Source organism: Dasypus novemcinctus, chromosome 25, assembly GCF_030445035.2.
Source record: "Dasypus novemcinctus isolate mDasNov1 chromosome 25, mDasNov1.1.hap2, whole genome shotgun sequence".
Taxonomy (NCBI): Eukaryota; Metazoa; Chordata; class Mammalia; order Cingulata; family Dasypodidae; genus Dasypus; species Dasypus novemcinctus.
In genome coordinates, this window is record NC_080697.1 from 15,903,969 (window position 1) to 15,921,753 (window position 17,785).

At 42.6% G+C, this 17,785-nt stretch overlaps 1 protein-coding gene across 11 annotated transcripts in view; it reads right to left on the reverse strand.

The window, feature by feature from the left end:
- Window positions 1-17,785, reverse strand: part of DTNB (dystrobrevin beta) — a 350,467-nt gene that overhangs the window by 89,289 nt on the left and 243,393 nt on the right. For all 11 annotated transcript variants that reach the window (XM_058287728.2, XM_058287727.2, XM_004452521.5 and 8 more), the window contains exon 10: window positions 17,219-17,296. In XM_058287728.2, coding sequence (XP_058143711.1) covers window positions 17,219-17,296 — 78 coding nt within the window. The remainder of the gene's footprint in view (window positions 1-17,218; window positions 17,297-17,785) is intronic.

The window sequence follows — 17,785 nt, forward strand, 5'->3', positions numbered from 1 at the left end:
TATATGAGAAAACCAGAGCACACTTCAGTGTCCTCTACAGTAAATTTGCAAAGCCAGCTGATTATAACAACAAATTAAAAATCAATTCCCTGATTCTGAAAAGTCCTGGGGTTTGGAGAAATGTCAGTACTTTTGTCAGTTGGAGAAATCTTTGGTGTGATCAACCAAAGGGGGTAGGAAGGAACACAGAAAGATTCTGGTAAAAATCCAAATACTCAGAATAATTAGTAACCTCAGCAAGAAAACTCTTATGTAGAATACAGGATACATGTAGGGATTAGCATTAGCACTGAAAGCAGCACATATCAAAGTAGAGCTCTTAAAGAAGACAACAACTTTGGCTCACAGTGGTTAAAAGAATGTGGTAAAATAAAGGACAAGCTGTGTCCTTTATAATTTGTACAAACAGATTCATTAATATGTAGTAAATATATTAACTGATTTCCAAATGTCTGAAACTCTTAGATCTACAGGGCAAGAAATCTCATCCTTTTCTGACACGTGATCCTCCCGCACACCATAAATAATTCTGATAACCCATTGTTTATTTTCCCCTCTGCTGCTAAAAGAAACACAGTGTCAAGGTATTAGCATGGAACAGATGGATCTTCAGAATGTAAAGATATGCCTCCCTACAGTGGATTATTTTTCCTCATGGGTCTGTAATCTACAAAGGAGGAAAAGGAGTGGGAAAGAAAACATCACATCCTTTTGATTGCAGATTTAGGCAACCTACTCTGTTAAGGGGCAACAGAACAGCCTGCACCCTTGCTGTATTACAAATTGATAAGAAAAAATGAGGGAAGCAGATTTGGCTCAACTGATAGAGCATCCGCCTACCATATGGGAGATCCAGGATTCAAACTCAGGGCCTCCTGACCCGTGTGGTTGGCTGGCCCACATGCAGTGCTGATGTGCGCGAGGAGTGCTGTGCCACGCAGGGGTATCCCCCGTGTAGGGGAGCCCCATGAGCAAGGAGTGTACCCCACAAGGAGAGCCGCCCCACAAGAAAAAAGCACAGCCTGCCCAAGAGTGGCACCACACACATGGAGAGCTGACACAGCAAGATGATGCAACAACAACAACAACAACAAAAAGCAACAGTTTCTTGGTGCCGCATGACAAGAATGCAAACAGACACAGAAGAACACACAGCGAATGGACAGAAAGAGCAGACAACGGGGTGGGGGAGGTGGGGTGGGAAGGGAAAGGGAGAGAAATAAATTAAAAAATAAATCTTAAAAAAAAAAATGATGCTGTCCAATGAGAACCTACAATTGAGACAAATAAATTCAATGACGTGGAAGTTCCTCTGCAGACTCCCTGGTAGACAAAGCTGATTATGGAGGATGAAATAGTTGGAATTAGAGTTTTTCAACACTATTCCCCTTTACAGCTGATATCTAACCAGAGGAATCTCATCTTGATGAAATGATGACCAGTAGAGTCCTTAAAATTTGCCACTCAAAAGCTAATTTTTCCAAATGACTCTCATCCAATATGAAATCCATCAAAAATCCTTACCAAAAATTTGTAATAAAAGAGAAAGCATATCTAGTTTCTTCCTCTTTCTGTCCTCTCTCTACCCTTATCTATGTTTCCTCTTGAGCAAATAATCCTAATGAGGTTCAAGACCCACTATCAATCAATAGTTGGGCTTAAGGTACATAAAATTCTAGTAATATTCCTATCAGCGAGTTATGTGAAATGCAATAACAGCTTTCTTCTCCCTCTTGAATGAAATAAGCAGGGAGTGTTATTTGTCTGAAATAAGTGGAGAAGAAAATATCTTTCCTAGAAGAAGTACTGAGTAAGAGGCAAGCAGAAGAAAGAAGATTTGGAGAGAAGAAATTAGTTTCTGGATACGCCTGGTCAATCGCCACCTTCAAGGAGCTGATAGTCTAGAAAGGCTCTGGACAAATAGACAACATGTGGAAGATGCTGTGGATCACAGAGGAAGAACACTTAATTTAGCTTTAGAGTGTTAGGGAAGCCTTCCTGAAGCAGAAGAAGATAAGTCAGGAGGGAGAATTACTTAAAGAGGGGGACAAGGGAAAAAAGTATGGGGAGGCACTACAGGCAGAAGCAGCACATGCAGAGACCTATTTGGGGAACTGTAAGCAATTTAAGTAGCTCACGAGTAGATACCAAATAGAAAGAATGTGGTAAAATAAATAGGGCTGAGAGATAAGCAAGGGTCAGCTCTCAAATGACCTTGTAAGCCACACTGTAGGATTATGACTTCATCCTGCAGACCTGTGCTGCCACTAGCCACTTGAGCTTTTTAAATTAAAATTAAGTGGAAGTAAATAAAATAAAAAATTCAGGGAGTGGATGTAGGTCAATAGTTGAATGCCTGCCTCCCATGTATGAGGTCCTGGTTTCAATCCCTGGAACCTCCTAAAAATTAAAAAATAAAAATAAAAATAAAGATGTCACTTAATAAATCAAATATTTGAAAAAATAAAAAATTCAGTTGCTGCTGTAGAAAAGAAGAGCTGTTATCGTAAAGTTTGAATCAGGAGATTAAAAGACTGGATGGGGGAGCCAATGTGGCTCAGTGGTTGAGTGCTGGCTTTATATATACAAGGTGCTGGGTTCAATCTCCAGCTTTGGTACCTCAAAAAAAAAAAAAGAACGGATGGGAAGGGGAAGAGGAGGAGGGGCACGGACTGGAGAAAAATAGCTAGAAGACAGCCTGAAATGGCCTAGAAAAAGATATTCCAGGGATTTGGACACCAGGTGAAAACTGAACATCCCCCAGAACAGAGAGGGAGAGAGGGAGAAAGCAGGGGAATTGTGACAGCAAAGCTGTGAGTTGAAACCAGTGGCTGGTACTGCCAGCATCTACCCCACACTAAAAACACTTTAGAATTCTCAGGCCTTGAGACAACTACAGAAAAAGGGGGTTCCAGGATCCACTGCCCCAGGAAAGGGGAGAGGGAGGGACACAGTAAAAGGCTGACAGCTGCTGACCCACAAATCTGGTCTGTTGTGTCCCACCAGTCTTTCCAGGCCGGGTAGGACCTGGCTATTGTTTACCTTGAGAGGCAATGAGGAACTGGAAATTTCCCATGCTCTTTTTTTTTTTTTTTAAAGATTTATTTTTTAATTTATTTCTCTCCCTTTCCCCCCGTTCCCCCAGTTGTCTGCTCTCTGTGTCCATTCACTATGTGTTCTTCTGTGACCCCTTCTATCCCTTATCAGTGGTACTGGGAATCTATGTTTCTTTTTGTTGCGTCATCTTGTTGTGTCAGCTCTCTGTGTGGGCAGCACCATTCCTGGGCAGGCTGCACTTTCTTTCGTGCTGGGCAGCTCTCCTTATGGTGCACACTCCTTGAACGTGGGGCTCCCCTACGTGGGGGACACCCCTGCGTGGCAGGGCACTCCTTGCACGCATCAGCACTGTGCATGGGCCAGCTCCACATGGGTCAAGGAGGCCCAGGGTTTGAACTGCGGACCTCCCATGTGGTAGGCGGACGCGTTATCCAGTGGGCCAAGTCTGCTTCCACCAGTGGGCCAAGTCTGCTTCCCTCCCACACTCTTAATCTTTCTCTCTTCTAGCTGGGACTGATTGTTGAGGACATATCTCCCTGGAACAGGGAGAAAGAGGGACACAGCCTAAGGCTGACTCAGTTTTTGACCCATAAATTTGGTTAGCTCTGTCCCACGAGCCCTTCCAGGTCCAGTGGGGTCACGCCTTGGGAGGCAGCAAGGGACTAAAGAGATAAAACCCTCCCAATCTCCTTTTCTACTAACCAGGACTGATTGAGGAATGCAGAGTGGAGTGGAATTATTTCCTACCAGGGAAAAGCAAAGAGGCTACCAGAGAACTGTTTCTGAGAAAGTTTGAATTACAAGGCTCTTAGCCTCCAGGCAGGAACCTCTATCACACTGATTCAGTCTGAGTTAAAGCAAAAACAGCCAACTTGGCATTGAACTAAGAGGACTGTCAAACAGTGCCATCTTCTGACAGACCAAGGTAGTACATGTGAGACAATTAAAAATAAGAGGCTTTTTCTGGCCTTTATAGCCTCCATCCCACAGCCCTAGGTAGCCTTTACTTTACCCATTACTGGTTCCAGAGCCCAGTTTTGAGCAACTAACAGAGACAGTTCTAATGATCCAGGTCAAATCAAGAATCAAAGAGCAGCAGTAAACTCAGCTTCCTGCCACTAAATCCCTATGAAAGAGAAAGAAAGTGAACGTCCGAATGAACTACATACTAATCACAAGCCTAGATATCAGCAAGAAATTAGGAGCCATACTAATTTTTAAGAAAATGGAAGACAAGGCCTGGAAAAAGGAATATATCAAAGCCCCAGAAGAGACACAGGACTTGAGAGAATGAATTAGCAAGATGCACACAAAATCAAATTAATGAATTGAAAGACAATATGGCTAAAGAGATGAATGACATCAAGAAGACATTGAGTAAGCTCAAGGGAGAATTTGAAATCCTGAATAGAAAAGTAACAGAGCTGGGAAGCGGATTTGGCTCAACTGATAGAGTGTTCGCCTACTACATGGGAGGTCCAGGGTTCAAACCCAGGGCCTCCTCTCTTGTGTGGTGAGCTGGCCCATGTGCAGTGCTGATGTGCGCAAGGAGTGCCACACAAGGGTGTTCCCCAGGTTGGGGAGCCCCATGCGCAAAGGAGTGTGCCCTATAAGGAGAGCCGCCCCAGGCAAAAAAAATGCAGCCTGCCCAGGAGTGGCACCTCACACACAGAGAACAGATGCAACAAGATGACGCAACAAAAAGAGATGCAGGGAAGTGGATTTGTCCCAATGGATAGGGCGTCTGCCTGATTACATGGGAGGTCCAAGGTTCAAACCCAGGGCTTCCTGACCCGTGTGATGAGCTGGCCCACGCGCAGCGCTGATGCGTGCAAGGACTGCCGTGCCATGCAGGGGTGTCCCCCGCATAGGGGAGCCCCATGCGCAAGGAGTGTGCCCCATAAGGAGAGCTGCCCAGTGCAAAAAAAGTGCAGCCTGCCCAGGAACAGTGCCACACACACAGAGAGCTGACGCAGCAAGATGACGCAACAAAACGAGACACAGATTCAGGGTTCCACTGACAAGAATACAAGTGGAAACAGAAGAACACACAGTGAATGGACACAGAGAGCAGACAACTGGGGGGGGAGGGGAGAGAAATAAAAATAAATAAATAACTCTTTAAAAAAAAGTAAGAGAGCTCACGGGAATGAAAGACATAATAGGTGAGATCAAAAACATATTAGAGGTGGTGGACTTGGCCCAGTGGTTAGGGCATACAGTTACCACATGGGAGGTCCGCAGTTCAAACCCCGGGCCTCCTTGACCCATGTGGAGCTGGCCCATGTGCAGTGCTGATGTGTGCAAGGAGTGCCGTGCCACACAGGGGTGTCCCCTGCATAGGCGGGCCCCACGTGCAAGGAGTGCGCCCCAAAAGGAGAGCTGCCCAACGCAAAAGAAAGTGCAGCCTGCCCAGGAGTGGTGCCGCACACACAGAGAGCTGAAACAACAAGATGACGCAACAAAAAGAAACACAGATTCCCATGCTGCTGACAACAACAGAAGTGGACAAAGAAGACGCAGCAAACAGACACAGAGAACAGACAACTGGGGTGGGGGGGGAGGGAAGAGAAATAAATAAATAAGTCTTTAAAAAAAAAACCATATTAGAGGCATACACCAGCAGACTCAAAATGATAGAAGAAAGAATAAGTGATAATGAACAAAGAATAGCTGAAATTGAAGAGAGAAAGGAAGAGAAGAGAAAAGAATGGAAAAAATTGAGCAGGGGTTCAGGGAGTTGAATGATAACACAAAATGCAACAAATGTGCCATGGGAGTTCCAGAAGAGGAGGAAAAAGGGGTAGAAAGAGTATTTGAGGAAATAATAGCTGAAAATTTCCCAACTCTCATGGAAAAAATGAAACTACATGTCCAAGAAGCGCACTGTATCCCAATCAGAATAAATCTGAATAGACCCTACTCTAAAACACATACAACTCAGAATGTCAAATGTCAAAGATAAAGAGAAAATTCTCAGAGCAGCAAGGGAGAATCAAACTATCACATACAAGGGATGCCCAGTAAGACAGTACAGATTTCTCATCAGAAACCATGGAGGCGAGAAGATGGTAATGATACAATCTGGATACTGAAAGAGAAAAACTGCCAGCTCAGAATTCTGTATCCAGCAAAACTGTCCTTTTAATATGAAGGTGAGTATAAAATATTCACAAACAAAAACTAAGAGAGTTCATAAAAAATAACCCACCTTTGCAGGAAATATTAAAGGAAGCCTTAGAGCCAGAAAGAAAAAGACAGGAGAGAGGCTTGGAGGAAAGTATAGAAGACAAGTATAGCAGAAAGGCTAACCAAAAGAGTAAAAAGAAAGATGAAAATATGATATGACATAAGAAAATCAAAGAATAAAATGGTAGAAGTAAATAACACATTTACAGTAATATCACTGAATGTGAATGGATTAACCTTGCCAATCAAAAGAGACAGGCTGACAGAATAGGTTAAAAAACAGGAGCCATCCATATGCTGCATATAAGAGACCCACTTTAAACCCAGGAATATAAACTGGCTGAAAGTGAAAGGTTGGAAAAAGATACTCCACACAAATAGTAACCAAAAAGAGCTGGAATAGCTATACTAATATCAAACAAAAGATTTTAAATGCAAAAAATTATAAGAGATACAGACAGCCATTATGTATTAATAAAAGGGGGCAGACTGGTGGTTTCCTAATAAGATGAAAGAGATGTAAGAATTTGTACCATAGCACTGATTTGTTCGAAAGCATGCTTTACCAGCTAAAGGAAGTCGAAATATTTTTATAGTTTGATATAAGAGGAATGAAGAGTCTATGGTTAAATACAGTAGGTCTAAGCAGAGTCACCACAGGAACTTCAGGGTTGCTATAGGAATTTTAGTGACTCCTGCAAGGCTGTGGCCCACAGTGTCAACTGAGAGAAGTACACTGCACTGAGTCAGCTTCTTAAGAAGATAAGGTCCAGAGGGACTGTGGTGGCTTGAAGCTGTATGTACCCCCAGAAAGATATGTTCTTAAATTCAATCCATTCCTGAGGCCTGGACTGATGTCCAGTGACCAGGAGAAATGGTGTGGACCCATTATAAGGAGGACCTTTTGATGGAGCTATTTCAGTTAAGGTATGACCCACCTCTTTCAGGATGGGCCTCAATCCTCTTACTGGAGTCCTTTATAAATAGGATGAACAGAGAGAGAGAGAGAATAAAGCCATGGAAGCAAGAGATGAAAGCAATGAAACACAGAAGAGAAGGGAGAGACCAGCAGGTGTCACCATGTGCTTTGCCATGTGGCAGAGGAATCAAGGATCACTGACAGCTGGTCCTTGGGAAGAAAGCATCGCCTTGATGATGACTTGAATCGGGCATTTTTCTTGGTCTCCAAATGTAAAGCTATGGGAAGTGGATGTGGCTCAAGCAACAGGCCTCCTACCTACCACATGGAAGGTCCCTGGTCAGTTCCTGGGTCTCCTAAAGAAGACAGTGAGGTGGTGCTATTGGCAAGCTGATGCAACAAGATACAACAAGAGACACTATGAAGAAAAACATAATGAAAGACCCAACAAAGCAGGGTGTGGAGGTTCCCAGTGCCTCCTAAAGAAGACGAGAAGACAGCAAGCTGATGCGACAGGCAGGCGTGGCAAGCTGATGCAACATGCTGACACAAGAGACACAAGGAGAGAAACATGAGAGACACAACAAAGCAGGGAGTGGAGGTGGCTCAAGCAATTAGGTGCCTCCCTCTGACATCAAAGGTCCCAGGCTCAGTTCCCGGTGTCTCCCAAAGAAACAAGGAAGATGAACAGACACAGCAAGTACAAAACAATGAGGTTGGGAAAAATAAAAACAAACAACAAAAAACAAAATACGAACTGTAAGCTGATAAATTCCCATTGTTTAAAGCCAACCTATTTCATGGTATCTGCTTTGAATCGCTTAGCAAACTAAAACAGGTATTGAAGTTAAAGCCTCCAAAGCATATGTAAAAATATGTAAAAAAAGGAAAAGGAAAAAAAAGAAAAAGGAAGTGTGTGTGTGTTTTAGAGGGAGACAGAGACAGAGAATGTATATATGTTAGAGAGGGAGAGAGTATTCTGTAGCAGGGTGGGTGGAGAGAAAATGGAGAGTGAGCGTGCTTGTATACGTGTGGGTGCTAGGTAGCGGAGGACAGTGGTAGGTTGGAGTAGTGTACCCCAGAAAAATATGTTCTTAAATTTAACCCATTCCTGTGGGACCCACTGTAGATAGGACCTTTGGATGAGGTTACTTAAGTTAAGGTGTGGCCCAAGTGAATCAGGATGTATTGTTATCCTATTCCTAGAGGCCTCATGGAGAAGGCCAGAAAGAGAGAAACAATGGGGACAGCCAGAAGCTGGATGTCAAAAGAACCAGGAAGAGAAGTGGGAAGACACTGCCAGGTGACGGAAAAGACAAAGACCCCAAAGACTGTTGCTCGGGCAGAAGATACTGACGCTAGAAGGAAGTAAGTCTTCTGGCCTCTGAAACTCTGAGCCTATAAATTCCTAGCATTAAGCCAGCCCCTGTATGGTATTTGTTTTAACAGCTGGGAAACAAAAACAAGGACCGATTACTCTCTAGATGTAAGGATTTGCATGCCCTTTGCCAGTGTGAATTGGAGGCAGCCAGAAAGACCTGGGTGATAGGAAGATAGGCTAAGGGCTGGTTCCCACTACCTTCCTTGGTCAAACCTACTTCTCCTGTGTTTTGATCAAAGGAACCTTAACTCAAGCCAGGAAGGAACGTGGAAAATCATTTATCTTCTTCCTCGGCCCCCCACATCCAAAATCCACAGAGCCTTTCTTCACTCCCAGTATCCCATAAGCATCTCGATCATGATAATTCTGAACTTGTGGTCTTTCTCCTCTCTGCTCTGGTGACAGCTGCAATGGATGTGTCCTTGCTTATATTCAGTCTGCTGAGACGAGGAAACCAACTATTAATTACCATGCTTGTGTCCGCTTCCATTTTTCAAATTACGTTTTTTAAGTATGGGCTTGGAAAGACTCAAGTTTTCTGTTTGTGCTAACCTGAATTAGAACTGGTGAAGGCTTTACCCTAAATGCTTGAATGGAAATGGAATTTAATCCCAGCCCAGAAGCAGTTAAAAACTGGCAGTCTGCCCAGGCCTTTAGATGGACTTTGGACATCTGCCAGCACTGAGGACCCTGCAGTTCCACTGGATTATGTGTTAATTTTCAATTACTCTGGATTTCTGTCTTTTTAAAAACGACTGGAGGAAAAAGAATTGCTGTGTTGACTTGGAGAGACACTCCTAAAGCATTCATATAAGCAAGATGTTTCATGATCATGCTAAAGTCCATATCAATTCTGGCTTTTCAGCCAAACTCTATTTTTCGCATTTCACAGTAAGGAAGAACTGGACTGGGCCCAAGTATAGAACGTTTCTAGCTTGACCAATTTCATTTTGCTTCCTTTCTAAGTTTCTCCAACCTCTTGTTCATAGTCTAAAAAAACAGCGGATTGTGGTTCTTGACATTCTACTGTACTCTGCAAATAAATTCTTTACCTTGGCACTCAGTCAGAAAGCCATTTTCATACTATTACAGGACAACTCGTTTCTGAATTCGGTCATGTTTCTATAGTTCAGAAATAATATTTATACTGTGTCATCTTTTGGCCTTTCAAAACTGGTTTTCCTTCTTGTGACATATGTATTACAGTTCTAACTGATAAACTCTTGCCCTTACTTCATATTCCTAGCAATCAGAGACAACACAGAATTGATGGCTCTAATATTTACCTGTTGCCACGCAAAGATTGTGTTATATCCTAACATTGTACATCTTTATATATGGAACAAAACGAATACAAAGCATTGTTTAACCCCTGAGAGAAAGAATAAAAATGTGGTAGTAGTGACGAAACAGGTTCTCCTGAAACAAACCTATGCAAGTGGAGGTACAATGTAATACACTTAACACTTAAAAATATAAATTTTTTTTTCAGGAATCTCTCAAAATAGAAGCCTATAGCTGTCTTCTCAGTACCTCTATCTTCTCTGGGGAACAGCACATTTCTGCTTTTGGAGAACTGTCCCCCTTCCAGTCAATTATGTTATTCTAGGAGGGGCTATCAAACAACATAAGTTATATAATTCAAGTTGGATCAAACAGAACTTTCATTGGGAGTTTTCACACTGGAACTAAAAGAAAGGCAATCCTCTAGGATAGTAAGGCTATGAAACGTGTGAATGTAGTGGACAGATACCTGACTGTGTGAAAAAGCTAGTTGTATTGGGGGAGAATGAAGACAACGAAAGACCTAAAGGAGTTACAGAGTTCCACTAGCTCTGGTCATCCCTGGGGCCCAGCCACATACAACCTAGATCTTACCACAGTTTGGTTATGAGAACCAAAAAAAAAAATTCTTCCTCCTATGCTAATTCAAATAGCTTCTGTCACTTATGGCCAAGAGTTTTGACTAAAACAGCAACTGATACTAGAAATGGCGGGGGGGGGGGGGGGGGTGGGGGGGGGGGTGGTGGCTGTAACAATGAAACCAGCTGAATCAAGTTAAAGTGAGGATAATAGCAAAATTCTCTCCATCATAGTGTGGGAATACATCAGTCTTTGCTATCTGATTACAGGGCAAAGCAACTGCTTAACTACAGGCTCTAGGATCCTGGGAGGCTGAAGTTTCAGGCACCCTGAAAATATCAAAATAAGAGACTGTATTAGTGATTTCTTGAAATCTTCAGTATGATACTGTGAGAGAGAGATGGGTTGACTAAAAGCCAATACAGACAACAGTGCAGATCATTTTATTAAGGAAATTCCTTAGCTAGTTGACTCAGACCACCAAGGGTGAGAGAATTAAGGCAATTAGGTTTTATGTGAGTTGTATTGTTTCAGAAACTCCAAACACAAACCTCAGATCTTTGGCTAGGAGTTGGGTAGAGGCAGTCGGCCAGTTCTATAGAAGATCTGGGGCTCTAAGTACTTCTTATACAAGACCATCAGCCAATTATTCTGATATTGACTTCTCTAGCATTGCCCTGTTCAGGGCCTTCTGATTCCTGCATCTTGCTGAGGTTGGTTTTCTCCTGCACTTCTCTTATTGGCAGGTTTTAGTTTTTTCCAAACTGTTAAATTAGTTACCACTCATCCATCTGCTGTGGGGCTTCCAAAATTTTATTGTGATTGCTTCCTCTTCCATTTTTCTTTGTCCTTATAGGTGTGTGCTTTTTAAAAAAATTTCTTGACTGTAATTTTAGTGGCATTTCAGAAGGAAGGATAGGCAAATATGGTTTAATATGTAACATTATCTGTTACTTCCCTCTTCCATCTTCTCTAAATGGGAGACTTCCCTAATTGCAATCTCCTATTCTCAGATTTTTACTCTTATATACTAGGTGTGTGAGTGTTTAAAGTTTACTATTTGATTTGTGAGTTAATGAATCATGAAGGACATACCTAGACTTGATCTGGACAAATGGATAAAACCCAGATACCCTAGCTTGTGCTGAGCACTGGAGGCGGTAAGGTTTCTGGGAAGGGTACAAGTTTATTTGCAGTTGTATAAGAAAGAGCTGCATTATGTGAAGAAGGAAGGTTCTGGAGGTGGAAAAGTGTATGATAAGGTATGTGTATACAAGCACAGAGTGTGTGCATGGGTACATGTTTGCATACTTCTGTGTGCTGTGCAACAAAAGAGGTGGTCTGCCAAGAACTTGCATGATTTTCCTTTCCCAGGCCTCTTTCTTTTTTTCTTGACAGTAGAACTTTCTTCTGGGAAATGCTGCCCCCTCTGCTTGGAGGTTTTAGTTCCAATGGCCAATCAAATACATGTATAGATGGGCACTGATAGATTCTGGAGCAGTAAGAATCCTTTCCTGGATTTTCAAAATTGAAACCCCGGGAGGAGAAGCACATCCTCTGAAGTGGCAAAGCTGTGTGATGCATGCCTGGAGCCACAGGCAGTGTTTAGAAGTAGCTGTTCTGCAGGGTGAGGGGATGAAGACGGCGCACTGAGAGAAGAAGCCAAGACGGAGGAGGGCATCTTGATGGCCCTCCCGTTGTTCTGCGACGCATTTACCCGTCTGCCCTTCCGTTTCTGCTTCTGCTTTTGTCCTTGTGAGTTTGTGCCTTTTTAAGATAAGCTTTAATAATTTGAAATTAGGAGTTATAACTGATATACCAACCAAATGCACAAAGTCAAAAGTTGCATATTGAAGTTTTTGCTATTGCTATATTTATACGCAATTTCTATTGAATTTTTTTAAAAAATATTTATTTATTTCTCCTTCCTTCCCCCCACCCACCCGTTGTCTGTTCTCGTTGTGTCTATTTGCTGTGTCTTTTTCTTTGTCCGCGGCACAGGAATCTGTGTTTCTTTTTGTTGTGTCATCTTGTTGTGTCACTTCTCCATGTGTGCGGCACCATTCCTGGGCAGGCTGCACTTTCTTTCGCGCTGGGCGGCTCTTTTTACAGGGTGCACTCCTTGTGCGTGGGGCTCCCCTACGCAGGGACACCCCTGCGTGGCACAGCAGTCCTTGCGCACATCAGCACTGTGCATGGGCCAGCTCCACATGGGTCAAGGAGGCCCGGGGTTTGAACCGTGAACCTCCCATGTGGTAGGCGGATGCCCTAACCACTGGGCCAAGTCCGCTTCCCTTGAATTTTTAAAAGTATAAAGATTCATAAACAATTAAAGCAAATCTTTAAAAGACATTTAAAAAATCCAAAATATTAGCATATTGGTCTGAAAATAAGGTACAACTTAGAATAGTACAAAGTACAGATCATAAAGACACAGTTTGCATTCTGAACTTTGGGGAAGAAGCAAGTCTAGGAAGAAATTAGATGGCGGAGGAGGGTTTTACATCTCCATTTTAAAATTTTGACAATTTCTGCATTGTTTGTTTTAAAATGTATGCACTGTTTTATTTTTTAAAGAAAGCAAAGTTTCAAGAAATTATTTATTTAGTCCAAGGTCTAAATCTAAATAAATATTTTAGCCTAGAAGACAAAATTTCTTTTCCATTATAGAAACATTAATGTAGAAATATTAAAAGAATATTATAGAGGACAGATCCCTACAGTAGAATCTCAGAAACATAATTGTTTATATCTCACAATTCCTATAGCCAGCATCTTTGCCATTTACAATGACTTCTTCTGGTGCCGCTGATAAGGATAGAAGCGGTCACAGAAGAACACACAGTGAATGGACACAGAGGGCAGACAACTGAGGGGAGAGAAATAAATAAAAAATTTAAAAAAATCTTAAAAAAAAAAACAACACACAAAAAAACTAAGTTTCCCTCACATTTGAGGCCATCTTTCATTTTGACTAATATGGTCATTAGTATTTTTAAGTGAAAAGGGAGGAACTGGAGCTTTTAACTTTTCCTGCATTTTCATTACTGTGATGCTCTTGTCTGATTCAGTGATTGATGCTTCAAGTTGGGTCCTTAAAGAAACCTCTTCATTTCTGAAGGGCAGCTTTCTCCCCCTTGAGGACCCCTGCCTCAGTACAGTGAGGCTTCTGTACTTGTAGAGACTGCTGAGCTCCAGGAAAGGAAAACTGACAGTCTGTGAGGAAGTAAATAGACTGCTATCTGGAAATTTATACTATCTGGTAACAGGGGCCATGAAAAGATGATCAAAAGTCTAGGCATTATATAACTAATGTTCACATGTTAGAACCCCATCTCAGACCAAATATAAAAGAAATCTCCTAAGTTTCTAAGGACCACATGGTTAGAGTAGGGGCATCCTGTTCCCACACGGTTTCCTGATCAGTTATAGAGTGCAGCCTACCTCTCTCGTCTGCTGGCCAGTTCCCACACAGCCTGTGATAACCCCTCTAGGACTGGCTGACTCCACACAGACAGAGTTACCAGCTGAAATTCTGCCTTTAAAATAAAATCTCAATCGGGGCTAATACTGTATATCTGAAGCAGCTTTCAAAAATGGCAGATATTCAGTGACTAGCAATTGCAGCTGGCCATGTGTTATCAAGCCTGGGGCAACACCAAGCCATGGGTTAGTCCCTCCACGTGGGTGGCTGTAATTATTATTGCTCCTAAATCACTTCTGTCAGTCTTCCCCAACAATGAAGCATTCTCCAGAAAGACGCACTCCCTCGAACAGCCTCGAACAGTCACATTCAGCCTTGGGCTCTGAATGCAGCACATCTGACATATGGTGCCCTTTGTCGCCACTCATCTGGGCACCAGGTGCTCAACAGTGAGTGACAAAACCAGTCAATGATGAGAACACAGATAAAGCAATATCCTACTTAGTAGATGTGTTCCTAAAATTAGCATCAAACCTATGAGCCGAGATCTTTCAAAAACCTACTTCATCTTCCTGGGTTTGAAGTGGGAAAATTCCTGAGTTGATACTTAGTTTCTGGGTCTGGGTCTGAATGCTATAGGTGTCTGATGCAAAAACAGAAGAACTCAGGACAGTAAAGGTCTCTGTAATGGCCAGGTAGGTGGGACAGGCTGGATTGTTTCGTATTCTCCCAGAAGCTTTCTGTTCCTCTTTGAGAGGAAGCTATTCTTAAATTATTCCATTTTTCCCTCAGCTATTCTCTCACTCTAGTTTGCTACTTCCTAAATAACAATAATAAATTAAACCCTCAGATAAATCCCACAAGGCAGATACTATTACTGTTCCCATTTTATAGATTAAAAAATTGAAGGTAAGAAACTTGTTCAAGGTCAGGGGAGGGCCAGGATTCAAACTCAGACAAACTGTCTCAAAAGTCTACACTTTTACTCTATACATTCTACTTCTCAACCTGGCCCCAAAGAAGTGGCTTGCTTGTTTTCCTGCTACAGGTATTCCCACAAAGCTGTAGGTTTGCCTGGTCAGGGTCTTGAGTGCCAATATGGATAATGTCTTAACAGCCACTCTGATTTATTAAGTTCCTAAATCCTCTATTGTAAGGTAACCCTCAGTTTACTTCTTAGCTTACTTCTGAGGCTTTCTCAAACTTGCTTAATGCTAAGAATCATCTGGATTACTGGTTAAAAACACAGCTTCCCAGGATCCTACCCTGGAGATTCTGATTCGTTGGGTCTGATAAGGTCCCAGGTGATCAGCCACATTTGGAAACATTGCTGTAAGAGTTCTAGCCAATAGGAGCACACATAGTCTTAAGGTAGGCCAAAGTATTACAAAGCAGACCTTTCTATAGATGAATTAATCTAAAGCAATAAATACTTGTGACACAAAGAGGTTTTCTTTATGAGGGGGGGGGTTGGAATTTCTTTGTTGTTGTTTTTTTCTTTTAGAGGGATGCTGTTAGAAATAATTTTTTTACTCGTTGTGCACCTGAGGGAGTTTCTGCATTGCTTTGATCAAGCAACAGCTTAAATCAGGGGTTCTTAACCTTTTCTGTTCACCCATTGCCAGTCAGGTGAAAACCATGGACCCCTTGTCAGAATGTGGCAGCAGACAGTTTTATGACACTCAGCTAGCATCAGGTCTAACTACCATAATTTTGAAGTATGGATGAGTGTAAACGATTTTTTGAGATATGCAACAACTGTAATGTGATATGAAGTGCATAGTACTGTAATTTATTGCATACATTCATAAGTGAAGGAAATGCTAGATTTCAGTTAGAGGTCAGAGAAAATAATAAAGATAATAAGTTGATTTTTTTCAATTCAAGCTCATGGATTCAAGGGATCCGTGGACCCCTGATTAAGAATCCCTGGCTTAAATCAAATATTAATAGAAAGTAAGCCATTTTTTTTTTAAAGCAATGCATTCTTTTTTTTTAAAGATTTATGTATTTATTTAATTCTCCCCCCTCCCCGGTTGTGTGTTCTCTGTGTCTGTTTGCTGGGTCTTGTTTCTTTGTCTGCTTCTGTTGTCGTCAGCGGCCCGGGAAGTGTGGGCGGCGCCATTCCTGGGCAGGCTGCTCTTTCTTTTCACGTGGGCGGCTTTCCTCATGGGCACACTCCTTGCGCGTGGGGCTCCCCTATGCAGGGACACCCCTGCGTGGCACCGCACTCCCTGCACGCATCAGCACTGTGCATGGGCCAGCTCCACACGGGTCAAGGAGGCCTGGGGTTTGAACCACGGACCTCCCATGTGGTAGACGGACGCCCTAACCACTGGGCCAAGTCCGTTTCCCCAGAAAGTAAGCCATTTTATAGAGTTCTTTTAAGTCCTGCTTAAGAGAATTTTGGAGAAGAGTAAATTAAATAAAGGGGAGAAAGGAGCACACAGTTCTACTTCCCTGAAGGACTCTAAGGGAAACTTCTTGTATAAATAAGAGAGGGGGCTCAGGCTTTTCAACTTAAATGTTTATGTACCATATACAGAATGATTTAGGAAAATATTTTAAAAGACTATGTATAGTAACTCCACATAGTCTAATCAGAAAGCAGAAATGATCTCTGACACTTAAATGCAAAATTGCTGAAACTGGTGATTGCCAAAATAATGTATAATGTTAAGAAAAGGCCTCAAACATGCCTAACCTGCTTTGACACTATGTTCACTGCTTGTCACAAATGAAGAGTTTCCACCCCAGGCAGCATTCAAAAGCAGCTCCTTCAAAAGCTGCATTTATAAGTCATTAGGGGGAAACGGACTTTGGCCCAGTGGTTAGGGCGTCCGTCTACCATATGGGAGGTCCGCGGTTCAAACCCCGGACCTCCTTGACCCGTGTGGAGCTGGCCATGCGCAGCGCTGATGCGCGCAAGGAGTGCCCTGCCACGCAAGGGTGTCCCCCGCGTGGGGGAGCCCCACGCGCAAGGAGTGTGCCCGTGAGGAAAGCCGCCCAGCGTGAAAAGAAAGTGCAGCCTGCCCAGGAATGGCGCCGCCCACACTTCCCGTGCCGACAACAGAAGCGGACAAAGAAACAAGACGCAGCAAATAGACACCAAGAACAGACAACCAGGGGAGAGGGGAAATTAAATAAATAAAATAAAATCTTTAAAAAAAAAAAAAAAAAAATATATAAGTCATTAGGGGAAAAAAGGAAGATAGTAGAAAATAATACTATAAGACAGTAAAAAGGAAGAGAAAGAAAATCAGGCTTTTCTACCCTGTGGAAGGTTCTGCTTCCTGGGCCCTCGTTTCTGAAGGGAACATTACAAATCAGTAGCACAGCCCTCTCCCCGGTTCTGAGCAGGGACTGAGGCACTGGACACACGTACCTCTTGGTGGGAGTGGGCACTCCGGAGGACACGTGGCTGATCATGGTGTCATTCATATTTGCCAGAGGGCGAGGAGGACTGGAAGAAAAGACATTTGTATTATATTAATAATCACCAATACAAGTCGGGAAAACAAATCTAAGAGTGATGGGACCAAGAGAAACACAGTGGGACCCACGTGGAGTGGGACAGAAATCGACACACCAAGCCTAAGTAAATTCCATGAGTGAGGAGGGGCAGGACGAGAGAGCCTGTGCTGTGCCAGAAGGAGCCACGAATTACAGACACAACGCTGCTGGGTGGAACTGCCTGGCTTTTGCTTCGTAGTTTCCACACACAAGAATGTGAACCTCCACGTTCCAAGTTCATAATTACTAGGTGTTTTGGAGCTATGTTTGTGGCATATTACAAAGGCCACAGCAATAAGATGCATGCTTTTCCTGAGATTCGGTTTCCCTCAGATTTAGTTGTGTACCTTTTATTAATATTAAAACAATTAAATACTAAACTCAAAGCTAAGACTGGAGGAAACCTTTATTAATTCTTATTAATCCTTTACTAGAATCT